Here is a 27,884-nt window from a genome sequence, read left to right on the forward strand (position 1 = left end):
AAAACCCTAATCACAACAACTCGGACCGGACGTTTTTTTTTTTATATCATCTCATCGGGTTACTGTTTTGCCTCCTCCCCCAAAACCCCCAAATTTCAAAACCCTCACTCCACACAGAACCCAGACAAAAAAATACAGCAACCTTGGGAGAGAAAATCTGGTAACAAATCTAGAGAGAGGGAGAGAGAGAGAGAGAGAGAAGCACAATGTCTGGCTTCTCCTTCTCCACCGACCCATCTTCATCTTCCTCATCATCTTCAACCACTCTCTTCTCCACCTCCTCTCTCTCTTCTTCTTCATCTTTCCCTTTCTCAAATCCCACCTCTTCTTCTTCCTTCCCATTCTCATTCTCATCCTCCTCCACTCCTTCTTCCGTCTTCGCCTCTTCAATCCCTAACCCTAACCCTAGCCCTAGCCCTAGCCCTTTCTCCTCTTCCGCCTCCGCCTCCGCCTCCGCCCCTTCCTTAGGCTTCGGCTTGCCCAATTCCGCCGCCTCCACCCCCTCGATTTCCTTCGGTTTTGGCTCTTCCGCCTCCGCCGCCGCCGCTTCATCGCCATTTGGGACTCCTAGTTCGTTTGGGTCGTCTTCTGCTACAAACTTGTTCGGATCTACTACTTCGACCTCTGTCTCAACTAGTACACCGCCTTTTGGGTCGTCTTTGGGTTCAGGTTCTACTACGACGAATACTACTACGAACCTGTTTAGATCTTCTTCGAGTTCAGGTCCTACTACTGCTGCTGCTGCTGCTGCTTCTTCTCCATTTTCTTCAAATTTGTTCGGATCTTCTTCGAGTTCATCTTCTACTACTACTACTACTGCTGCTGCTTCTCCATTTTCTTCAAGTTTGTTTGGATCTTCATCTTCGAGCTCTGTGTCTGCTTCAACACCTACTCCAACCTTTTCTTCTCCATTATTTGGGGCTTCTTCGTCGGCTTCTACTACAACTTCAACAGTGCCTTCTTTTTCTAATTTGTTTGGATCGTCTTCATCGAGCTCAATTTCAACTTCTTCACCATTTCCCTTAGCTTCAGCACCTGGGTTTTCTTTTCCTTCGGCTTTGAAAGGTACTGGAAGTTCTTCATCCCCTGGTACCTTTTCTTTAGTACCCATTGCAAGTTCCATTTCAGCAGGTTCATCAAATTTCTCGTTTGGAACTCTGGCCTCTTCTGGTTCGCAATCGCAATCTTCTTTCGGGCTCGGGAATGTGATATCCTCTGCAGCCACAGCCACAACCGCAAGCACGCCCGCTGTGAAGCCTACTTCATTAGGCTTTGGAACTGCGTCTTCTTCATTGTTTTCGACTGTTACGACCACTACCAGTGCTTCGTCTCCAGCGGCATTGACAGCCTCATCTTCTGCTGTTTTTTCTTCTTCTTCTACTACTACTACTACTGCTTCGACTGTTTTGTCACCGGCATTTCCTCCTTCTGGTGTGAGTTCTTTGTTCTCAACTGCAGCTTCTACACTGACTACTAAAGCTGCTTCATCCGCAGCCCCTACTCTTTCATTTCCAAGTTTTGGAACCACTAGCACAGCTGCTTCTTCAGGCACTACAAGTTCACTTCCAAGTTTTTCACTTTCTACCAAAGCATCAGCCCCAGCTACTGCCTCTGCCTCATCAACACAATCCCAATCGACACCTGCTGCGCCTCTTTTTGGTGAGTTTGTCCATTTTCTCACAAAATATATTCAGTTCTGATCTTTCATGTAGCATAAGATGGCTAGCAGTGACTAAGTCATGCTGATTGGGATTTATATTCAGAGTCTTGTTGTACAAAAGGGGAATTTAGTATGGCATCTTTGACTGTAGTACTTGGTCTTGAGCAACTAGTTGAAAGCTGTGACAATTCACATAGTGGATTATTGTCTGTCAAGTCAAGGGAATCAGTGAACTCATGTTACATAAGTTGAAGTTGTCAATTTGTCAAACAGAAAAGAATCCTTTGCAATTAGTCATTTAGATAAGGTTCAAGTTTCGTTCTTTATGCATTTCATGACCCCTTTTCTGATAACTGGAAGTTGTTCTGGGTGCCCTTCTATGTTTCTCGAAGTAGGCTTAGGTTTTGGAGAGGGAGAGATTATGGGTGAGGATGAGCAAGGAAAGGGTGGTTTGGCAAAACTGCAAACAGTTCCAACGGTTGAGCAGGAGACCATGGTTTCCAGGGGTAAGGACCGATCAAGATGAGAGTACGAAAGTTATGAAATTGGAAGTTTCTAGCATGCAGGAGAGTTTGGTGTTGACAGTGGCTTCTCTGCTATTAGCTTTATTCCTATGGATGTGGTAACCAATCAGCAGTGCTACCCGTGGAGGCTACTATAGTCATGACAAAAGTCCCAAAAGAAGAGTTACATGCTGCTGGCAATGCAAATGTGTCATCTGTTAGGAATTTGACTCTTCCTAATCAGGATCGGTGAGACATGAAATAACAAACAAGAAAGATAAAATGAATCAAACGAATCACACACACAAGGACAGAAGGATTTACTTGGTTCACCTCAGAATATGTCCACGACTGTTACGGTTTTCACTATGATCAGAAAATAATACAACTCCTTTAACTTAAAAGAGGTGCCCCCTTCATCTATTTATAAGTATAGAATTAGGGCAATGCAGAAACAATATGAAAATTACCAAAGTACCCAAAAAATTCGGGCCAGGGCAAACCCCCTGGACCCCCCTCCGCTTGGGCTGAGGCCCCCTTAACGCGTCCAAGAAATTTATGTTTTCTACTTTGGGTCTTGAAGGGAGAAGGGAACCATTGGTAAGGTGGGCCTAAGAAGTATGGACACTTGTCAAAAGTTGTGGACACAACACCTTAGGGAAACTCTAAGACATATGTCTGATGATCTATGAACATGTCTACAATAAAAAAACAAATTGTGTAATGTTGATTTTTGCCAATGCATCACAAATAATTCCCAGTACAGCCCAAAGTGCCCCGTGCCCAACATCTATCTAATTAAATAAAATGTAATATTATACGAATGGCAACCATTATCTAGCATGCAAAGTACACTTTGAACTTTTAGAGTTAGTTAACACAAAGTAGTAACCTACATAATGTAATAATAAGAAGAATTTGTCAGCCTTGATGTTCTACGTCTTGAATTTTTCTTATTGACTTGTCCGTGTTGTGTCTGTGTCTTATGTTATATGTTTGTGATACTTAGGTGATGGTGAATACGGCTGTTGATAATGTAAATTTGAGGTACAAGCCGCTTAAAACAACTTGGGAATGGACATTTTGTACCAAGTGAGAAGTGCCGATGTTAACAATGGGCACTTGGTTTGAGTGGAATGCCTTCATTTGGTTTTAACACCCGCTGCTTGAGGACCTCATTTTATGATCTGGAAATTGAAACACGATTTAGGGAGTTAGCCTTTGCAACTTTTGCTCTGACCTTGAACTTTTCCGAATCTTTTTTTTTTTTTTTTTTTTTTTTTTTTTTTTTTTTTTTTACACCCTTAGGTCTCAATTTTCTTGATGGCCATCTCAACTTGTTCTGAGGAGACATTCTACTGACAATACTATCTTGAGCCATGGACTAAGAAAGGCAACCTAATGGTTTTCTTGCTTGAGGTTCCAAGTCAATCATTTTTGGTTTTTTGAATTTATGGTTCCAAATTGTAGCTAGTTACTTTTATGTTGTAGTTGTGGTGTTGATGGAAGTAGATATCCTGAGGCAGTTTAACTTTTTATAGGATGCAATTCCTACTAAGAGCTCTCATATTTAATATAACCTTAGAATCTTGAAATTATGTTTTATATTTAATTTTAATTTTAATGTAAGCTATATACATAATTTAGAATTAGGAAGCCTTTCATTTGTTCGCAGACACCAATAGTGTGAATACTAAAGTTTTACTTTTAGGCTATGTTTTAAGTTTTCCTTTCCCTTTCCAAGTACCTATCAAAATCTATGATCCAAACACAACTTTAATGCTAATGTTTATTTGAACTTCATATTAAGCTACCTCTCTACAGTCTACACTAATTGTGTGATTACTTAGGTGCTGTTTGGCAATGTTTGCAGTTTATTGTTTTTAGTTTACAGAACACACTAAACATGTTTTTGTTTAGTTTGGTAGCCTGTAGTGATAAGCAATGGGTGGTGGTCGGAAAGGGTGGGAGAAAGAGGAAGAAATGATCTTTTTTTGTAAACAAGTGAAACTAACTTTTTTATATTTACAAAGTTTACACTATTTACAATTTGTTAAAAACAAAAACAGAAACCAAACGAATTTTTGTTTACAGTTTTCAAAAATTCTGTAAATATAAACAAAAAAATTGTAAATATAAACATTACCAAACAAGCCCTTAAAGTTTTACTTTTAAAATTGTATTTATTTATTTATTTATATTTATTTATTTATTTCTGATGGAATTGTTTAGTGGGGAAATGTACAAATGCTTCCAAATTACTAGAAAAAGCTATTAGGGTCCACATATTTTTTCTCTGTTGTTTACGATGTGACCATTTGAAGACACATTTTCCAAGCTACCATAAAATATCTTAGTACATTTTACTGAAAAATATGAGGCCTGTAAAATTGACAATGTCACATAAACACATTATTGAAAGTTGTATGGACGGCCTTACATCTTGTTCTTTATTGCATGTAAATTCTGCACAACGTTTAACTTATCAAAAGGGGAGAAAATAAATTAAAATTCTGCACAATGTTCTTATAACCAATGTATTCCTAGGATGAATAAATGCCTTCATTATAATTTTACGTGTAATCTAATCACTACAACTAAATTTAAAAAGAAAAAAGAAAAAAGGCATTCATCACAACATTTAGTTCGAGAAGTGTAAAATTTAATGTATGGAAAAATAGAGAGAATGAAATATGTATTGATGATTGATATTATTGATAGATCTGTATTTATTGATATGTATATTACAATTACAAGGATTCCTATTATATAGGAGTGTGTTTGGGAGTAGGTGGAGAGTAGGTGAAGTGGAGGTGGTAGTGGTGTAGTGGGTTAGGTTTAGTGGAGTAGGTGAGGTGGTAGTGGTGGTAGGTTTATGGTAAATTCTAACAGCCCCCCGCAAACTCAAGGAGGATAGAAACTAACCAACTTGAGTTTGAAGAGAGGAACAAAACAAGAAAATACATAAAAATAAAAGAGGATAGGTGACACTGTATGGTCGTGTCAGACCATTGGTGAAGACACTGGATGGTGGTGTCATAACGTTGTAGAGGACACTGTATGGGGTGTCATAACGTTGTAGAGGACACTGTATGGTGGTGTCATAACGGTGTAGAGGACACTGGATGGCGGTGTCAACCGATGTAGAAGACAGTTTTTGGGGTCATGTCGGACCGTTGTAGCAGACAATGTTGTGACAGTTTACGGAGTCTTGCAGGACCCTTGTAGAAACTAACCGGAATCAATGTCGGGACAGTTTACAGAGTCTTGTCGGACCCTTGAAGGAGCTAACCGGAATCAATGTCGGGACAGTTTACAGAGTCTTGTCGGACCCTTGTAGAAACTAACCGGAATCAATGTCGGGACAGTTTACAGAGTCTTGTCGGACCCTTAAAAAGTCGCACCCTCAAAAGGTGTGCCCAATTGTTCAAAAAGGCGTGCCATCAAAAGGCGTGCCCAATTCATAAAAAGGCGTGCCATCAAAAGGCGTGCCCAAGTCATAAAAAGATGTGCCGGACATGATGGTGAGGCACGTGAGTGCCTTGGCTGGCGCGCCCGTTTGTCGTCTGGCGTCAAGTGGCGCGCGATACGCGTGGCTGCCTCGCTATTTAACCAAGGTTGATGCTAAGGCTGAGGCAGACAAAAAACTTCTGAAAATCCTCTGAAAAAACTCTTTGTTGTGCTGAGAGAGAGAGTCTGTAACACTCTGTTGCGAGAGAGATTCTGTAACATTCTGTTGCCCAGAAAATGGCCTCGTCTTCCCGGAGTTTGCTCACCCTCTTTCCCGACCTCAACGAGTCAACAAGAGAGAGAACTGGTGCGGTGGCACTGGAACCTCAACCAAACGCCCCGGAGTTTGCTCCGTTGAACTTTCCGATGCGGTCTGTGGAGCAAAGAATGGCAGTGCAGTTGGATGTGGAGGCCAATCAGTATACTTTGAAGTCATGTGTGGAAACTATGACGGCGGTCACAAACTTGTCGAACCGGCTGCAGAGTAGGACAAATGAGGTGCAGCATTTAAACGCCTAACTGGCTCTGCTCCAACGCATGTATAAGGATGCGCGAGCAGAGATAAGTGTGCTGAAAGCAGAAAATAAGGAGCTGAAGCGGAAGGCCACCGTGATGTTCTGATTTGGAGGGCCGCCATATGCTGCAGTGGAGGAGCAGGGGGTAGTGATCGTGCCCAGTGGAGTGGGAAACACAGAGGCAACACCGTCAAGGACCGCCCAGGACGGAGGCAAAAAGAAGAGACCAGCGGCAGAGTAGAGAAGAAAAAATCCCGCCTGTGGATGTGGGTGTTTGGGTTTGGTTTTTTTTTTTTTTTTTTTTTTTTTTTGCTGTAAAAGTGTGATCGGGGTTGATCCCCAATATGAATAAAATATGGTGTGTTGTGCAAATATGGAAATTGGTTTGGTTTTTTTTTTTTTTTGTAATAAGAATAAGAAGAGGATCCAAGGCATGGACAGCATCATTATGGCAAGTGGAGTTGAAATATTAAAAAAGATGGGACCACGGTTTTGGTAAAAACCACGGTTTTGGGATCTTTGGTTTAATTGTTTTTTTTTTTTTTTTTTTTTTTTTAATTAATGAGGCAAGTGGAGTTGAAATATTAAAAAAGATGGGAGGTGGAAAATGTGATGATGGTGTTGGGTGGTGGAGAAAAGTTTAGAATAGAAAAGTTTATATAAAATTGGGGATAGTGCTTTATAATAATGAAAATAAAGGTGAGGTAGTGGATGTGTGTATTAAAATAAAAAGAAAGGATGGGTGTGAATGGTGTCGTGCATGTGCTGTGTATGTGGTAGTGTGAATGGTGTGTCTGTCTATCATTAGTGTTTGGGAATCAGAGTTCCAGCTCCAATGGGCACACACAAATACATGAGAACCAATCAACCGCTCCCCCAATCCAGAAGCCCAGGGTTTTCCATTCACAAGAGCTTCAGGGAAAATCAACACATCTCCATCGGAAAACTCAGTCCAGTCGTGTCCCTCGCATATCGTCAAACGAGTCTTGACATTGAGGTCGTTCTGGCGAGTGGTGAGAGCTCCAGAGAGGAGCTTGGGAAGAGGATCAGAATCGGAGTCCTCAACACGAGGAGGCCAAGAGTCGTGATTCTTGTAGCAGAGGAAGACGTGGCGGTCGGTAAGAATGGCCCTTGCCGGTGAGGTTGTTCTGGTACATTTCCGGCCGCTGGAACCCAAACTTAATGTCGTCGTCGTAGGCGGAGGCGGAGGCGGTGGCGGCAGCATCGGAAGAGAAGTCCTCCACAGCTCCGGCCATGGAAGAAAACAACTAGGTGTTGAAGCAATCATCAAAAAAAGAGATAGTGGAGAAGGTGAAGGTATGTGTAGAAAATTCTAGCCGACTAGGTTGAGGACCGGCGGGCGGCCAAGGCGAGGTTGTCGCCCGTTGGTGAAGCGAGAAATACTAAGGTCTTAACCTTGCTCTGATACCATGTAAAATTTAATGTATGGAAAAATAGAGAGAATGAAATATGTATTGATGATTGATATTATTGATAGATCTGTATTTATTGATATGTATATTACAATTACAAGGATTCCTATTATATAGGAGTGTGTTTGGGAGTAGGTGGAGAGTAGGTGAAGTGGAGGTGGTAGTGGTGTAGTGGGTTAGGTTTAGTGGAGTAGGTGAGGTGGTAGTGGTGGTAGGTTTATGGTAAATTCTAACAAGAAGCCAATCTTGTAAAAGGGGGAAAAGAAAAGAAAATATTAAGTCGCCTTGAAACAACTAATTGTAACATAAATGAAGTTAGCTTTACACATGATTTGGTTTTTATGCTGTTCAAGTTCCTGGAAAGAAGGCAATCTAAGAAGCACGGATACACGACACGACACGGATACGGACACGGATACGGACACGTGGACATGTAAAATTTCAAAAAATACAGGACACGACACGTTGGGGACACGTGAAAAAAATATAATTTTAAATATTTATTATATGTTATAATTTTAAATATTTAATATATATTTTATGTCAAATATTTAATTTTATCAAATTTATCAATTTTAGGTATGTTATTTTAGTAAAAAAATTTAAAAAATTGTTTTTTTTTTGAAAAAATAGCTCTCACCATGTCCTTTCGTGTCCGCAACATGTCTGTAGCGTGTCCTAAGTGTCTCAACGTGTCCGACTCTTTCCAGTGTGTCCGACACTTGTCCGGCATGCGTCCCGTTCATGTCCATGTCCGACATGTGTCAGAAACTCATATGTGACCTCCGGAGAGGTGTCCGTGCTTCATAGGCAATGGGTGCAGGATATCTTGTGTTTGTCATTTGGACTTGAAAACACTTAGTGTTCTGCGTCCAATATATTTAGTTTAGAAGTTTCTTTAATTCCCCTCCCCTCTCCCGTCAGATTTCTTCTTTTATATAGCATAAGGAGATTGGTAAGATCATCCTTTAGATTCGTCTTGAATCAAGCTATATATGGCCTTATCAATTGTCTTAGTGTAACATCTTAGTGTGCATTTGTTTCCACATGATTTTTCCAAATGGTCTAGATTAGTATGTTCTCAGTTTGTCTCTTCCACTGACCACTTGCTTCATTCCTGAAATGCCTAGGTACCAGGTTGACTAACTGGTAGTTCTTTGTGACTGAGCTTCTTATGTTTGTTGATAACACAAATGCTAAGATGCCTGTGCTTCCTGTAGGTGTACCTACTTCTACTTCCGCTTCTGTTGTTGCAACATCATCCAATGCCAGTGCTACTGTTGCTCAGACATCAATGTCCCTGACTGTAGCTTCCAGTAGTGGGTCTGTATACATTGTCTTTGTATCCTGACTCTAATTTTCACTTTGCCAGTTTTCAAACTGCCTTCAATTTTTCAAAAAAAAAAAACCTCTGCAAATCTTCTGAATATTATTTTTAAAAAAGCTTGACGACATTATGAAGTCACCCCTCTTCATGCTCTTTTCGTTTAAGTTTTTCAAAAAACCCTTTTACTATATGTGTGGATTGCTTGGAAATTTGATTGGTGACATTTTAAGATTTCCGGGGTCTGACTTATTCTCGTGTTCTGGTCATCTGGTAGGACTGCTACAACTGTCAGTGCTGTTACCCCAGCTCCAAAGTTGCCATCTGAGATCACTGGGAAAACTGTTGAGGAGGTATTTAGATGGTTAATCTTCTTTTCATTAATTGATTTTTTTTTAAATACATATATATATATATATATAATTTTCTTCCTAGATTTCTTAGACTGGTGATGAATGGTATTTTCCAGAGCTTGTTATGACCGCAAAAAGTTTCTTTTTCGTTGTACTATTAATATATTTATCTTTAATTGCCTTATTGTGTGAGTTATCTATTGCTGATTACTTCTTTTAAGATGTCTGTTAAGTTTATCCTTTTATTTGACCTCTTTTCCATTTTTAGTTTTTCTCCATTGTATTTTAGTTTCTTACATGTATGTCTTTTTTTAAGATTATCAAGGAGTGGAACTCTGAGCTGCAAGAACGTACTGGAAAGTTTCGAAAGCAGGCCAATGCAATAGCTGAGTGGGACAGGAGAATCTTGCAGAATCGTGATATTCTTCTTAGACTTGAGGTGATCAATTTCTAATGTATTTGATATCGTCAAGTCTTTTTTTTTTGGGGGGGTGGGGGGGGGGGGGGTGGTTTGTGGTTTATGCTTATTTGACCTTTTTATTTATCTTAGGCACCATGCCCATGGCTTGCCCCAATGCTAGGGGCCTTGAAGGCAGCTGATTAGGTCTGGAGTTGAGACCCATCCCTCTCTTCCCCTCCCAGTCCTCGAACCAAAAAAATTGAAAAATTGTTGTCACCTTCATGGAGTTGACAATTTCAATGACATGACCTTACGACTTTCCAAAGATTGTTGCTTCCATTATTAAAGCTTGAATTCTTATGCTCCTAAAAATTTATTGGATGGAGGATGTTTTACATTTTTCTGTCGACGCAATGACTTCTAAAGGTTTGAAAAGTTGAAGGTTGATTACTATGAAAGAGAATACAAGAATATAGAAAGCCTAGGTATTTCCTACTCCTAGGTTAGTTAATGATACCAAAGAAGAAGTGTGTTACAAGTTACAACTAGTAAATTGACTTCAAACCTGCTGACCTGTAAATCTGACCATAATTGTTGGAGTCCATATTCAAAAGCCAACCATGGCAACTGTTACAACACTTTTTTCGGAGTATAAATTTTAGTCTTGTGATGGTACTAAATTCCAACACCCTAGTCTCAACCAATTTCCAACACACATTCTCACAATGAGCTAGAACAAGTAAGGGAGAAGGTAACATGAATTAACAGGACTTAGAAAATATGAAGAAGAAGAACTCCGAAAATATGAGGAAGAAGGAATATATTTCTGTTATATTCAAAACTTCTTATCTTACAAGACCAAATGACACTCCTTATATAGGAGATATTACAAACATCATCATAACCCATTATATGCCACTTACATATTATATATTACCACTATCTACCACTATCATATTATATACATGCCACTATCTACCACCAACACCACTATCATATTCTATACATGCCACTATCTACAATCAACACCACTATCATATTCTATACATACCACTATCTACCACCAACACCACTATCATATTCTATACATGCCACTATCTACCACCAACACCACTATCATATTATATGCATGAACACAATTTCCAGCACTCCCCCTCAAGCTGGTTTGAAGATATCTTCCATAGCCAGCTTGCTAGTCAGCTTATCAAATTGCTTCTTGTGTAGTCCCTTCGTTAGCACATCAGCTAATTGTTCACCTGTTGGAAGGTAGGTCATACAGATTATGCCAGCATTGATTTTCTCCTTGATGAAATGTTTATCCACTTCTATATGTTTTGTGCGATCATGTAGAACTGGATTATGAGCTATAGATATAGCTGCTTTGTTGTCACAATAGACCTTCATAGGTGTCGGGTGAGAAAGCTTTAATTCTTCAAGAATTCTTTTAATCCACATTACTTCACAGATTCCATGGGCAACAGCTCTGAACTCTGCTTCTGCACTACTTCTAGCTACCACATTCTGTTTTTTACTCCGCCATGTAACTAGGTTCCCACCTACAAATGAGCAGTATCCGGATGTTGATCTCCTGTCTGTAACACTTCCTGCCCAGTCTGCATCTGTGTATACTTCAACTTGAAGATGTCCATGTTTCTTGAATAGTAAGCCTCTCCCTGGAGTTCCTTTCAAATATCTTAAGATCTTATAAACGGCCTCAAAGTGCTTTGCCCCTGGTGAGTGCATGAACTGACTTACCATGCTGACTGCAAAGGCAATATCAGGCCGCGTATGAGACAAGTAAATCAATTTCCCTACAAGTCGCTGATATTGTTCTCTCTTTTTGACTTCTTCAGCCTTAGCAGCTTGTAACTTCAAGTTAGGCTCGATCGGAGTCTCCGCCATCTTACAACCAAGCATACCTGTTTCTCCAAGGAGATCAAGAACATATTTTCTCTGATTAACGAATATACCTTCCTTGGATCTTGCAAATTCCATTCCGAGGAAATACTTGAGGGCTCCCAGATCCTTAATGTGAAATTCTTTTGCGAGTTTCTCTTTGAGGGCTGCTAACTCTGCTTCATCATTACCAGTTAAAATGATGTCATCAACATAAACAATCAAAATTGCAATTTTACTGTTTTTTGAATGTTTATAAAATATTGTGTGATCTGCTTGACTCTGCGAGAAGCCACAACTGATAACTGCCTTCCCAAAGCGTTCAAACCACGCTCTTGGTGATTGTTTGAGTCCGTATAATGACTTGTTCAATCTGCATACTCTGTCACTTCCAAGTCTCTGCTCAAATCCCGGCGGTAGGCTCATGAACACCTCCTCTTCAAGATCACCATTGAGAAATGCATTTTTAATGTCAAGTTGATGTAGAGGCCAATCTGAATTTACTGCAAGAGATAACAGTACTCTGATGGAATTTATTTTAGCAACAGGAGCAAACGTCTCCTGATAGTCGATCCCATAAGTTTGAGTGAAGCCTTTAGCTACCAGTCTCGCTTTGTATCTCTCAACGCTTCCATCTGCGTTACATTTTATCGTAAACACCCATTTACACCCAACTGTTTTCTTGTCTTTGGGTAGATCAACTATCTCCCAAGTACCACTTCTCCTTAAAGCATTCATCTCCTCCATGACTGCTAATTTCCAATTCGGATCATCCAATGCTTCCTGTATATTCCTTGGAACAAACAAGTGTGAAATCCTAGATGTGAAAGCTCTATGGTTTTTAGACAGTCTTTGATAGGAGAGGTAATTTGCAATAGGATGTTTAATGCAATTTCGGACACCTTTCCTAATTGCTATAGGTACATCAAGGTCGGAAATAGAAGGAATAGGATTACCTAAAATTTCGATGCCAGAACTTGGGTGGACATTCGGGTCATTAGGATGGACATTCGGGTCATTATTCCTCAGATGAAATCGCTTCCTAGTATAAACCTGAAGCTCAGGATTTAGATCATTTTGTAGTACTTCTCCCCCTAAACAAGAATCTTCTTGACTAGGCACCATAGAACTTGGTTCTCCTAAGTGATCATTATCAGACAGATGTGGTTTTTGTGTAGGATAAATGACATTGGGGAGCGGGATAGAAATATCCCAAAAACGGTCTTCTACTCCACTTGTCTCCCCCTGAAGAGAAGTGTTGGAGAAATAGGATTTTGTTTCCACAAATGACACATCCATACTCACATGAAATTTCTTGTTTTGAGGATCGAAGCACTTATACCCCTTTTTGTTTGAGGAATAACCCAAAAAAACACATTTTATAGCACGGGGGTCAAGTTTTGAACGAAATTGACTGGGAACATGAACATAGGCAGTACATCCAAAAACTTTGGCGGGTAAATCAGAAAACAACCTCGTGTCAGGAAAAAAAGTTTTGAGACAATCAAAAGGTGTTTTGTATGTTAACACCTTTGTAGGCATCCTGTTTATCAAATAAGAGGCTGTTAAAATTGCTTCACCCCATAAATATTTAGGAACATGCATGTAAAACATTATAGCACGTGCTACTTCAAGTAGATGTTTATTTTTTCGTTCTGCAATGCCATTTTGTTGAGGGGTATCCCGACATGTAGATTGATGAAAAATTTCCTTTTTTTCCAAAAACTCACCCAACTGCTCATTGAAATATTCTGTTCCATTATCAGAATGTAAAATACCAATTTTGGTTTGAAATTGGTTTTCAATCATATTGTAAAAATTTGTGAATAAATTTTTTACGTCAGATTTTTTATTCATCAAATAAATCCAACATAAGCGGGTATGGTCATCAATAAATGTAACAAATCATCTTTTACCAGAAAGAGTAGTGATTTTAGAAGGGCCCCAAACATCACTATGAATCAAATAAAAAGGTTTTGAAGCCTGGTAAGGTTTTGGCAAATAAGTAGAGCGATGAAATTTTGCAAAAATGCAACTTTCACAATGAAAAGAAGAACAATCAATCCCTTTAAATAATTCTGGAAATAAATGTTTCAGATAAAGAAAACTAGGATGTCCTAGCCTATAGTGCCATAGCATTATTTTTTCTCGAACAGAGATTGAACTGGTACTATTAAAGCTCTGAGCTTTTTTATTACTAACAGGTACTTCATCAAAGTAGTAAAGACCTTCAAGCATCCTAGCACGCCCAATCATCATCCCCGAGTTCTGGTCCTGAAATTCACAATGGGATTCAAAAAATGTAACACGAGAATTAGAATCCTTAGATAGTTTACTGACAGACAAAAGGTTACAGGCTAAGTTGGGGACGTGAAGAACAACATTGAGATTAATTTTCTCAGTTAGTTTAATAAATCCTTTTCCTGCAATAGGTGAAAAACTACCATCGGCTATTCTGATTTTGTCATGACCAGAACAAGAGAAATAGGTACTAAATAAATGGGAAAAACTAGTCATGTGATCGGAGGCACCGGAATCTATGATCCACGGAGAGAAGTTTAGGCAAGAGAAGGTTTTAGGATTTCTACCTGTTTGTGCCAACAAAACACTAGGAGTACCGGTTGAGGAGTTGGATTTTATCAGCTTTAAGAGTTGATCAATCTGCTCTTTGTTGAAGGGACCTGAATCGGCTTCATTAGCGGTAGGAAAGCCACGATTCTTCTCTCCTTGTTTGCTGCTTTTCCAGTTGACAGGTTTGCCATGAATCTTCCAACACGTTTCGCGTGTATGGCGAGGCTTGTTGCAAAAATCACACCAGACCCGTGGCTTATCATCAAACCTGCGCTGGTAATTTGCAGCCTTGTTGGCCGCAGCATCGCTAATTAAAGCAGAAATTTCAATTGATTCACCATTACCTTTTTTCTTAAGCATGACGCTCCTTCGGCTCTCTTCCCTTCTGACTTCGGCAATTACTTCGCCAATGGATGGGAGAGGAGGTCTGCCAATAATTCTTCCTCGCACTTCATCGAACTCAATGTTGAGGCCGGCAAGAAACTTGTAAATACGGCTGTCTTCCACAGTTTTCTTGTGGTGGTTGCAGTCGTCAACCGATTTCCATTCGTATGTGTTGAAGATGTCAAGATCCTGCCACAACCTTTTCAACGAATTGAAATATTTGGTGACGGAATCATCTCCTTGACGAATCTCTCCCAACTTCAAAGTTAATTCGAAAACTTGAGATTGATTTCCTAGGTCAGAATACATCTGACTAACATTATCCCACAATTCTTGTGCAGTAGAATAGCACATGTAATTAGAGCTTATATCCTCCTCCATGGAATTGACCAACCATGTCATAACCATGGAGTTTTCAGCGTCCCAATTGTCGTACAGCGGATCATTAACAGCAGGAGCCTTCTTGTCACCAGTGATGTAACCGATCTTTCCTTGCCCACGGATATACATCCGGACAGATTGTGACCAGCGGAGAAAATTATCACCATTTAGGCGGATGGTGGTGATTTGGACAGAGTGAGAGTTGGACGTTTTCACCGGAATGGCAGCGGCAGGGGTTGAAGTGGTTCCGGACGTGAATTCCGACATGGCTATGACGGTTTTAGGGCTGCTGTGTTTTTTGTTGCTCTGATACCAACTTAGAAAATATGAAGAAGAAGAACTCCGAAAATATGAGGAAGAAGGAATATATTTCTGTTATATTCAAAACTTCTTATCTTACAAGACCAAATGACACTCCTTATATAGGAGATATTACAAACATCATCATAACCCATTATATGCCACTTACATATTATATATGACCACTATCTACCACTATCATATTATATACATGCCACTATCTACCACCAACACCACTATCATATTCTATACATGCCACTATCTACAACCAACACCACTATCATATTCTATACATACCACTATCTACCACCAACACCACTATCATATTCTATACATGCCACTATCTACCACCAACACCACTATCATATTATATGCATGAACACAATTTCCAGCAACAGGAAAAACCCAACATTTATTATTGCACCAACAATACAAAGGAATGCCTATGGAAACTCTCACAATTACTTGACTTCCTTTCTAGTTCCATGGCCATGCCTTATATAGGCTTACAATCAGTTACAAAATACAAGCAACAATACAAGGAAAGCATGCCAAGTGGCATGGCAATTGACACCCCCAAGTGCCTAGGGTTTTGGGAATAATTCTAGAGCTAACTGCTAGTAACTGCTCCTGATTTCCAGCCTTGCCTTGTTTTTGCCCCAACAAGGTAAATGCTCTAAACAGACATGCATAACTGCTAATAACTGCCTTGTAGTCTGCCCCATCCAGCCACGAAATTACTTTCTGGCCACCAGGCTAAGTCTTGCCCATTGATTGTGTTCAACCCCCAAGTATGCTGCAACCCACGTTCAGGTCATATTAATGCCTTGCATCTGTGTAATGCCACCCATACTTTGGCTAAGGGTTGAGTACTGCTGCCAAACAACACTTGTCATATTCCCCCCTTGCTGTCTTGGCATGCCACCATCATGTCGCGGCCTTGGTTGGTCATAGGAGCAAGGTGTCTCCAATGCCAACCATACAGCCTTCAAGTAGAAGGTGCTAACAAACCACCTCCACCAGAAGAAGCCAACGTTCTCGTTGGTAGGGTCTTCAATTACTCAGCCACTTGTTTCTTAATTTGCCACAACGTGACATCTTTCTTCCAACTAGCATCAGCTTCGGGCAAACCTTTCTATTTCACTAAGTAATGGGTTTGCCTTTTTTTTTTGCTCATGCCCTCTATTTTGTGATCAAGAATACTTTCGACCTCCTTGTCAAACTGTTTTTGGATCACTGGTGGAGCTCTCTCCGCTTGCTTCCTCTCAGCATTCGCCATATCGTCATGATAAGGCTTTAGGAAGCTCACATGAAATGTTAGGTGAATTTTCAGCCTGTTGGGTAATATTAGTCTGTAAGCCACAGCTGCAAACTTTTTCATAACTTCAAAAGGACTGTCGTACTAAGGACTGTCGTACTTAGGAATGAGCCCACAATGAACAGTCTTGCTACTAATCTTCTTCTAAATTTGGGGAGTAAGTTTCAGCAGTATTTTATCCCCAACTTGGAATTCAAGTGGTCTTCTTAAGTTTCAGCAGTATTTTATCCCCAACTTGGAATTCAAGTGGTCTTCTTCCCTTATCAGCATACTTCTTCATGTAATGGGTGGCTTTTGGACAAACTATCTTGTGCCTCTTCTAGCAACTCTTGCTTGGAACGTGCAAACCGATATGCTGCGGGACAACGTCCTGTTTTTGTTTTGGTCGCCTCATGAGGAGTGAGGGCTTGATATCTAATGGCCAACTCAAACAGACTAAGGCCAGTTGCTGCTTGCTGCGGACCGGTGCATGTTGTGGCAGAATTGTGCACTATCCAACAAGTCCACCCAATTCTTTTGACTTTCTGTGACATAGTGCCTTAAATATTCCTCCAGCAAAGCATTCATGCGTTCTGTTTGCCCATCTGTCTGCGGGTGATTTGCTGTGAAAAATTTCAATTTTGACCCCATCAACCCAAACAACACTGTCCAAAATCGTTTGGTGAACCGAGTGTCTCAATCACTTACAATGTCCTCTGGCAGCCCAAAGTTCTTCACCATGTTTTTTAAAAATAGCTCTGCAGCCACGTCTATTGGGCATGCATGTGGTGCTGCAATAAAAACCATATACTTGGAGAAACGATCAACAATAACAAAAATAAAACGCTTACCTTTCACCTTAGGCAATCTCGATATGAAATCCATGGAAACAGAAACCCATGGCCTCGTTGGAATAGGAAGAGGCTGCAATAAACTAGCTTCTCTCTTGTGTTCTGTTTTGTTTAGTTGGCAAGCTAAACATGCTTTGACATACATTTCAATATCATCCTCCATCTTCGGCCAATAATAAGAACGAGATAAAATAGCCAACATCCGCTTCACACTAGGGTGACCAGTCCATTGAAATAATTCCTGTCTAAGTCCCCCATTGCTAGGGGCAAACAACCTATCTCCTTTGGCATGGAGAAGGTCATCTTCCAACCAATATCTGCAGACAATCCCTTCCTTGACTTGCTGTACCAACTTTTGATAAGTGGATCTCCATCAACATTCTCTCTAACTCTGTCCAGCAGATCTGACTCAATAGTAGAAATGACAGCTACATATTTCTCAACCACCTTCCTACTCAATGCATCCACAACCTAGTTGTGCCAACCAGGCTTATACTTCTCACTTGAAGTCATACTCCTTCAAGAGCTCTTGCCATCGAGCTTGTCTAGGAGACAACTTTTTCTGCGTTTTGAAGAAAGTATTCGCCACATTGTCTGTTAGGACTTGGAATTTAGTCCCTAACAGATAAACCCTCCAGGTGAGAAGACGATGTACCATTGTTATCATTTTTTTCTCGTGGGCTGAATAGTTTTTCTCTGCAACATTTAACTTGTGACTTTCAAAGGCAACCGGGTGCCCCTTTTGCACCAAAACGCCACCAATAGCTTTGTCTAACGCATCAGTATGCACTTTAAAAGGAAGTTCAAAATCCGGTAACCGCACGCTGACTTAGTTGATACCGCAACTTTTAATTTTTCAAAGGCTACTTGACACCTCTCACTCCAGCTCCATTTTTTATCCTTAAGCAAATCAGTGAGTGGTGCGGTCTTTTTGGAGTATCTCTCAATAAATTTTTTGTAATAGTTGACAAGACCCAAAAAGGAATGCAACTCAGGAACATTGTTGGGATTAGGCCAGCCTTGAATGGCATGGATTTTCTTGCTATCCATCTTCACATGGCCTTTACAGATGATATGCCCCAAGAATTTGGTTCCCCACTTGGCAAATTCACATTTCTCTTTCTTTACATACAATTGGTGTTCCTTCAACCTAGAAAACACCATACGACGGTGGGACAAGTGATCTTCCAAAGATTCACTATAAATTACAAGATCATGGAGATAGACAACAACAAAACGATCAACATAATCAGAAAAAACATCATTCATTAAGTTACAAAATGTAACAGGCGCATTCGTGAGTCCGAATGGCATTACAAGAAATTCATAAGACCCATATCTAGTAACACATGTGGTCTTGGACTCATCCCCTTCAGCTATTTTGACTTGCCAATACCTGGAGTACAGATCCAACTTGGTGAAGTAAGTGGCCTTGCATTGACGGTTAAAAAGATCGGCCACCAAAGGGATAGGGTATTTGTTCTTGATTATCACTTTGTTTAAGGCACGGTAGTTAACACACATCCGCATGGACCCATCTTGCTTCTTTTGGAACAAAACTAGGGCACCATGAGGGGCTTTGAATGACTGAACTAGTCTAGCGTCCAGCAATTCCGTCAGTTGCTTCCGTAATTCTGCTATCTTTATTGGAGCCATTCTGTAAGGTGCTTTTGTCGGAGGCTTTGCACCAGGGACCAACTCAATTTTGTGATCTGTGGCATATCGAGGCGGTAGAGACTTGGGCAATTCTGGAGGGCATCACATCCTCAAATTCTTTTAAGACTGCTGCAACTTCATCAGGCAATTCCATTATCACATCAGGCTTGATTTCCACTGAGGCTGCAAGATAAGTCTCAGCCCCTTTCTTTAAGCCATTGTGCACTTGAATTGCTGACAACGTCTCTGTTTTCCTCTTCATGCCCTTGCCTTTGTCTGGCTTGCCACAACCAAGAACAAAGCATGGTCTGTTTTTATCTGAGATAAGTAACCCACCCAAATAAGGCATCAGTGCCATTTTGGCAGTCACAAAGAAATCATTTCCGAGGATGACATCAAAATCATCCAATGGCACAACCATCAAGTTTATTTGTCCAACCCATTTCCCCATTTTAATCTGCACTTTGGAAGCCATTCCATGTACCGGTTGTGCAGCAGAATTTACGAACTTGATTCGGCTTGAACTTTCGGAAACTTGTAAACTTGATTCGGCTCCAGTGTCCATCATAGCCAGAACATCCCCACCACCCAGTACTACTTGAATGTACATTAGACCGGTCAAAGGGGACTTATTCGCATGAATTGCATTTAACAATTACAAGGGTTTACTCAAGTTGGGCTATCACCATCTGTGTCCCTCCCATCGTCTTCTGCCACAATAACATTCAACTTCTTCTGCTTAGGGCAATCTTTCGCCCTATGGGGTCCATCACGTATGAAGCATCCTTTGTTCGACTTTCCACCATCATTTTGTGAATGTGAAGAAGATCTCCCTTCTATTTATACTTGGACTTGTCTTTCCCTTTCTTGAAACTGGCCTTCTTTTCCCCATTTTTCTCCTTTCCTTTCTTCTTGGATTTGCTGGTCTCTAACACAGAATCCTTGTTGAACTTGTAGTTAAGCAACCCATCAGCGGTAGCCATAGTCGTGGCTAAGTTCTTGACCCCCACTCAATGCAATTTCAACTGTGCCCAACTTTGTAAGCCCGACATGAAATTAAAGAGTTTGTTCTCTTCCGACATGTTCTTGATGTCAAGCATCAACGAACTGAACTCCTTCACATAATCCCGCATAGAACCGGTGTGTTTCAGTCGCTTCAACGCTTCTTCTGCAACCCAAGACAAGTTGTAAGGAAGGAATTGCTCTTTGAATTCCTTCTTCAAGAATTCCCATGATTCGTTCATTGGATGAGCATCGTCCACTGTTCGAGTCCACCTAGTGTTATCAGAGGTGTGCTTAAGCGCTAAGTGAGGCGAGTAGCGCTTCATACACACCGAGGCGAGGCGAAATGGTGAGGCGAAGGAGAAGCGCATAAAGCGAGAGGCGATATGAAGTGACGCTTCACCAGATTTTGCCTGATTTCAGTTCGAATGATCTGGGCCCTTCATTTGGATGACTTTTGTGCAATTTGTGGACATGCGTTGCACCTTATAATTGCTTTCTACTAAATAAGAAGTCGAAACCCTAAGTCGACTTCGTTCCAGTCGACATTGAAAGGTATACCCTAAGTCGACTTCACCTAGGTCTTCTTCTTCCTTCTTCGGACATCGTTCCAGTCGATTATCAGAGGTGAGTTCCTGCTCTTCTTCTTCCTTTCTTCTTCTTCTTCTTCTTCCTTTCTCCTTTCTTCCCTTCGTCCTCTCCTGCTGCTGCTGATTCTTTGTCTTCTTTTTTTCTTCCTTTCTTCATTTTCTTTTCTTCCTTTTTCATTTTTTTTTCGTCTTCAAGAACACTGTCGGACCCCCCCTTTTTTTTTCCTGGTTATTTTAATTTGTTTAATTATTTTTCTGTGTTATTTTTTTTCCATCGGAAATTTTTTTCAATTGATTTGTTTAATTATTTTTTCATGTTGTTTTACAATTATTTTGCTGTGTTAATTGTATAATTATTTTGTTGAAAAAATTTCAATCAATTTTGTTGAAAAATTTCAATTATTTTGCTGAAAAAATTTCAATTAATTTTGCTGAAAATTTTTAATTATTTTGCTGAAATTTTAATTATTTTGCTGAAAAAATTTTTTTATGTTAAATTTCAAATTTCTTTATTTTAATTATTAATGCATACCCTACCCAGAAAGAAGAATTGACTGGAAAAAAAAAATGCATAATGGTTTTTGAAAATATTTATATTTTTGTTGGATATGGATATTTAGTATTTGAAATGATAAATGCATGATGGTTTTTGAAAATATTTATATTTTTGTCTATACTATTTATTTTAAAAAATTATCGTTTGTGGTTGTCTCAATTCGATGAAGCCCTCGCCTCGTCGCCTCGCGCTTAGGCGTTAGGAGACCTTGTCGTCTCGGTTCACTTTTCGCCTTAAAAAACACTGAGTCCATCACCATAATTTGGCATCACTTGAAAGGTACATGCTAGTGATCGTAACTTTTTTCGCATCAAGAACATGAGCAGCCTTGAAGTACTGTTCTATGTCCCATAAGAAATTTTCAAGTTTCTTGGCATTACGAGCACAACCAAATGCCTTAGGGTCATGAATTTTGATCTTGGAATGAGTGGACTCGCCACTGTTTGAATGCCCACAGACAACCTTCTTGAGGATAGACAATTCGTCTTCCATGTTCTGTAACTTGTCTTTCCAGGCATCTAAGATGGTAAGCATATCAGCCATTACTTCCTTGAATTGATTTGTCGTCGAGGTCTCAAGGGCAAGACCCAGAAGCCACGACATCCAATTGATCCGTTAGCAAGTGATTCTCATCAGTGGTTCACCCACAAGATTCTCCAATCACGTTACTCTTTCCTTCAAAGCATCCATACCAGACACCATTAGAGCAAAACCTGGCTCTGATACCAATTATCACAACACCATTTTCGGAGTATAAATTTTAGTGTTGTGATGGCACTAAGTTCCAACACCTAGTCTTCAGTCAATTTCCAACACACACACACAATGAGTTAGAACAAGGGAGAAGGCAACACGAATTTCTAGGAAATTCTCGACCTTTATGATTGCACCAACAACACAAAGGAATGCCCAATGAAGCACGGACATGGACACGCGACACGACACGGACACGACACGGACCCGTAAAAAACGCAAATTTTCAAAAAATAGGGGACACGACACGCTAGGGACACGTTCAATATATCTATTTTTTTTATATATTATATGTAAGATTAAAAAATATATACTATTTTTATATGTAAAATTAGGCATCGATTATATATTATATGTAATAATAGTAATAATATATACTATTCAAGTCTTTTTTATATATTATATGTAAAATTAAAATTTCGTTTATTATATGTAAAATTTAAAAATATATACTAATTTTATTTTGTGAATTTTAAGTTTAACAAAAATAAAGATAAAAAAATAAAAAAGAAAAAAGAAAAAAAAAGAGTGAAGGAAATAAAAAAAAATAAAAGAGGAGAGAGAGAGAGAAACGGATGAAATAAAAAACAGAAGGGAAAGTGAAAGGGGGAAGTGAAATCAGAGAGGGAGAACAGGAGAAGTCGAAGTCGAAGAAGAGGAAGGAGAAGAAGATGGAGACGAAGAGGACGAGGCGAAGAAGAAGAAGAGAGCAGACAAATACCTCAGCTTCTTCGTTGATCTGAACAGGTTAGGCTCCTCTCTTCTCCTCCCTCTATCTCTTTCTCTGTCTCTTTCTCTGTCTCTGTCTGTCTCCTCTCATCTCCTCCCTCGATCTCTGTCTTCTCTCCTCCCTTGATCTCTTTCTCTGTCTCCTCTTGTCCCTCGATCTCTCTCTCTCTCTCTCTCTCTCTCTCTCTTTCAGTTAGGGTTCTCTCTTTCAGTTAGGGCTTCGATCCACCTCAGGCGTGTCCGGAAAGTGTCACAGCGTGTCCATGGCGTCTCCGACTGCAAAAATTCAAAAAAAAAAAGAGGACACGTTAGAGAGAGTGTCGGACACGTGTCCACCGCGTGTCCGACGCGTGTCCGTGTCCGACACGTGTCCGACACTCGTACGCCGGCCCTGAGGACGTGTCGGTGCTTCATAGGGAATGCCTATGAAAACTTTCACAATTACTTGACTTCCTTTCGAGTTCCATGGTCATGCCTTATATAGGCTTAGAAACAATTATAAAATACAAGCAGCAATATAGGGAAAGCATGCCAAGTTGCATGACAGTTGACTCCCTCAACTGCCTAGGGACTTAGGAATAATTCTGGAGCTAATTGCCAGTAATTCTCAAACTAAGGTAACTGCTCTCAACATACATGCATAATTGCTAATAACTGTCTTGTAGTCTGCCTCATCAAGCCAATCACGAAATTACTTGTCTTGGCCACCAGACCCCAAGTATGCTGCAACCCACGTTCAGGCCATATTAATGCCTTGCATCTGTGTAATGCCACCCATACTTCGGCCAAGGTTTGAGTGCTGCTGCCAAACAGCACTTGTCATATTCTCACCTTGCTGTCTTGGCATGCCACCATCATGCCGCCTTGGTTGGACATAGGCGTAAGGTGTCGCCAATGCCAACCACGCAGCCTTCAAGTAGAAGGTGCTAACAGAAACCCACTTTAGAGCCAAAATTGCGAGCTACTCCAAAAAATCTTCGTAAGTAATGAATTAGAATCTTGCCAAATAAGTGTATTAGCTCTTGAATCTCATTTTTCTCTTCTTGTGTATTTTCTTTTGAAATATAATTGGCATCTTGTTTGCATCTGTATGTCTCTGTTAAGGGGGAAAGTATTATTTATGGACTGGAGAGATGATTTACGGTTTAGATCTGAATCTAATTTACTCTTGACATTCTAATATTATGTTTGATGGTGTACCAATTTTTTCCTGAGAATTATGTTTATTAGTTATAACATGAGTTGGATGGTTTCATATAGTATCATTGCAAGCTACATGCTTTGGATGGCTAACTTGCTGTACTGTGAATGCCTAAACTGTTAATCAGAGTGAAGTGGCCAAAGTGGTAGAGACTCAAGCGAACGTGGAGCGACAACTAGAGCTTATTGAGACGCATCAGCTGGAGGTATCTTGATACGTCCTTTGTTTAATTTTTAAATGGTGCATTTGTCAGAATAATCTCAGTTTACACTTCTATGAAAATGCATACTTTCAACCGAATTCCTCTCTTGCTATGCCGACTGACGTTAGGTTTAGTCACTCTTCACCTATGTAGGTGTGATTGTGTTGTTATTTGGGCTTTTGTAGCCAGGAATAGAGCATGTAGATCAGTGCTTCTTTAATTTCATCACCTATTGGAGAAGCACCTACATGATCCTACATATGTGAACTTCTGAATCTAAAAATTGTCATTATGTGTAGAAATCCATTTTAAAATGTTGACATTCATATCCTATGGCATCCTATGGTTGCATTTGGAGGTGGAATAGGATTAGGCCGGACTGGATTAATGCTGATGGGTCTGTACTCTTGGGGAACTAATACTAATCTAATGTTTGGATGAGCAACAGATTAGATTGAACTAATGGTTCACCATATTTGACCAATTTAGCATATATATATATTTTTTAATCTCAAGGGGTAAAATTAATTTCTTAAAATACTTTTCAGTATTTTGGAAGAGAGAATGAGAAAATTCTGGTGTTGGGAGCAAAATAGAATTTCATGTGTTTTATTTATTTATTTATTCTAATTTTCAGTTATCCCATGGATAGGACTAGCAATAATGCCAATTCCTCAGCCAAATGATGTTATGTTACGTGTGTGGTACAACAATTTTTATCTTGATTGTTTGTGTGTAAGTTAAACCAATATAAATTTGAGATTAGAATGGACCAGATTTATTCTGCTCCTTTTATTGGGCATGCAAACACAGTGAATAATAATTTCTTTCAATTGACCGACAACAATGGATCTCATCTCATGATTCAGTAGCAAATTGGAACTATAGCATCTGTTATCTTAGTAAGTTAAGTAATTTAATTGGAGCTGGATTTCTACTTAATTGTCCGATTTATTGATAGCTGTATTGTGTTGGTTGTTCTATTACCCAAGGCATTTTTTCTGATAAATATTTTCTTATAAAACATTATATTTTAATGTTTTATTCTCCAAAGAATTATGTGCTTAAATCATGCTTTTAATGAATAAATCATATGATTTGTAAGCACCTGCATGATTTTTTTTTTTATCAATAAAATGCATTTCATTTATCTTCGGTTTGTTGTTAGGTTGACAAGGCTTTGCAAAGTATAGAAGAAGAAGCTGAGCGTATATACAAGGATGAGCATAATGTGCTACTTGACGATGAAGCAGCATCCACCCGAGATGCAATGTGCGTATTTGTTAATTAGTCCTGTTGCTTTACAGTTGCATTAATTCTTCTTTGCCTTTTCTATTATTTTGTTTATGTTGTCAGCCATTTAAGAAAATAAAATGCACCTAACCAGTGCTTGAAATACTCAGGCTAGTTTTCAGTTGATCTGGTTTGAGAGTATATCCCAGAAATTTGACTTGTTTATATTCAGACCCAGATTCAATTAGATGTATTTGTTCATAGTTCAGGGGGATGGTTATGATGGCTTCTTTTCTTGGTGTGGTTTCAGGTACGAGCAAGCTGAAGTCATAGAGAGGGAACAGGAACAGATGGCTGAACAGATCAAAACAATTATTCAGATCCTCAATGCTAATCAGGTTGACTTTAGTTCAATGATCTTGTACCTCTCTTTGTGTTTCAAAGGATCATACTTACCCTTTGTTGCCTTTAGGGCGGAGAACTCGATACAATTGATGGAATGACTCCTTTGGATGTTGTTGTCCGGATATTAAACAATCAACTAAGTTCCCTGATGTGGATTGATGAAAAGGTTAGCATCTTCTGTAGTATTTTTTCATTGTACCCTCTTTTTTTGGTAGTCATGGCGCTAGTATGTGAAATTGAACATAATTGATAATAGAATATTGGGTTAATTTCACTTTCATCCCCTAAACGATTGTCAATTTTTCTATTTAATCCACAAACTAATTAATTTCATCTATTTATTTAGTGCCTAAGTTTCTAATTTTAACTAATATGGTCCAACTGGAGACAATTGTCCAAATCACTAATTGTTTAAACCTAATTTGATTAGCAAAAAGATCTTTTTGAAATTTGAACAATTTAAATCATACAACTCAACACTCATTATTTTTATTCACTACTTTGAAATGAGGGTGGAGAAGAAGATGGTTATTTAGTCATAGGGTGTAAGTTGTATAAAATAATGAAAGTAAGAACATGGGTATTCGGTTGTATGATTTAAGTTGTCCAAATTGTCAAATTACCTTTTTGCTTATTAGGTTAGGTGTTCACTATTATTGATTTGAACGGACGACCTCCAATTGTGCCATATGAATTGAAATCAGAAATTCTAGAGATTAAATAGATGAAATTAGTAGTTTAAGGATGATATAGAAAAAAATGACAATAGTTCAAGGGACAAAAGTGAAATTAACCCTAGAATATTATATTTAGCTTGAATGCTTCGGGTTTTGAATTGCTACATTTTGGGAAATTTGTTTTACCTTGCTGTAATCCTAGCCAAATATTTTTTTAGCTGAACATTATTTCAAAATGGATTGGGCTTCTCATGTTGACCATCTCAATTTGAGAGTGTTTAAATTTGATAGGTCTATTTTGTAACCGACTTTAGTGATCCGAACTGTTTACTTTTTAGGACTCGTTGAATAAAATATTCATGTAAAAAATCAAGATGATCGGATATCAGTAACTATATGTTTGAATCAAATTTGTATTACAAAAAATAGATGGCTATTCTTGAAATTATATTTGTCGTCCATTTAAAATAAAATAAAAACAAATATGATTCAAACATATAGTTGTCGATATCTAATCATCTTAATATTTTTGCATGAATATTCTAGTCAACAAATTCTAAAAGGTGAACTGTTCGGATCACCGAAATCAATTCCAAAATGGGCTTACTAAGCCTAAATGCTCTCTCAAGTTGAGATGACAACTTGAGAGAAGCCGAACCCTTTCAAAATATAGTTGATTAGTGTTATGTTTCCACTTCATTAACATGATCACTGACAGACCTTAAAAATCTATCAGGCTGAGGAATTCTCATCTCGGATTCAGAAGCTTGCAAGCCAAGGTTCTGCTGCGGACCGTGAATTGATGGGCCCAAAGCTCTGGTTGACTTGATCTTCGATTTTGTACTTAGCTATAGATTTTTTTAATGTCAAATGATACTCTACAGAAAAGAGTTTACTTCCTGAAGAAGAAACCGGGTGGCAACACAAAGCATTCGTTTTGTTTTCTCTGCGATGAAAACATGTATGCTTCTTCAAAATGTTATTTCCTTGTTCTCTTTTAAATGTGAAGAGTGAGGTAACCCTAGGTGGTCTGAATTTTATAGCTACAAGTAGTTGAATTCTTTTTGGATTGATTTGTTTTACTTTCATACATTACTGTACTTGACCAAAGATTTGTATTGAAGGAGATGTAAGATGATTACATTGTCGTCGGAAATATCGTACCCTAGTATAAATTATTTGTTTACTTTTAGAAAGAAAAGGGTTATTGTGTGGGCAGGCCGACCTGGAAGTTGGCTGCTGAGGTGGGGGTATTGTTATGACTTGCATCTTTTAACAAAGGGTTTGGCTATGTGAATGTAAATTTTAGTGTCCATAGAGAGGAACCATCATAAAAGAAAGGGTTATTATTGGGTTAGTTTCTACCATAGAAGTGTTATGATCTTACATATTTTAACGAAGGGCTTAACTATGGTATCTGTTGGTATTACTTATAAGTTAGCAATTATAAAACCCCACTCTGTACAAACCTTCAACCCTGGCTTAAAATGTTGTCATAGCAT

General features: G+C 39.2%; 1 protein-coding gene across 1 annotated transcript; it reads left to right on the plus strand.

Moving 5' to 3' along the window:
• On the plus strand, positions 1–27,583 carry EMB2766 (structural constituent of nuclear pore). The gene is made up of 9 exons (XM_082916504.1): positions 1–1,659; positions 8,842–8,944; positions 9,223–9,298; positions 9,615–9,737; positions 23,993–24,070; positions 25,236–25,339; positions 25,611–25,698; positions 25,773–25,871; positions 27,119–27,583. The coding sequence occupies exons 1-9, from the start codon at positions 207–209 to the stop codon at positions 27,209–27,211; spliced, it is 2,217 nt and encodes a 738-aa protein (XP_082772630.1). The 5' UTR covers positions 1–206; the 3' UTR covers positions 27,212–27,583.
• The last annotated feature ends 301 nt before the right edge of the window (positions 27,584–27,884 follow it).

The sequence above is a fragment of the Camellia sinensis genome, chromosome 2, assembly GCF_055761805.1.
Source record: "Camellia sinensis isolate YWXY chromosome 2, ASM5576180v1, whole genome shotgun sequence".
Classification (NCBI taxonomy): domain Eukaryota; kingdom Viridiplantae; phylum Streptophyta; class Magnoliopsida; order Ericales; family Theaceae; genus Camellia; species Camellia sinensis.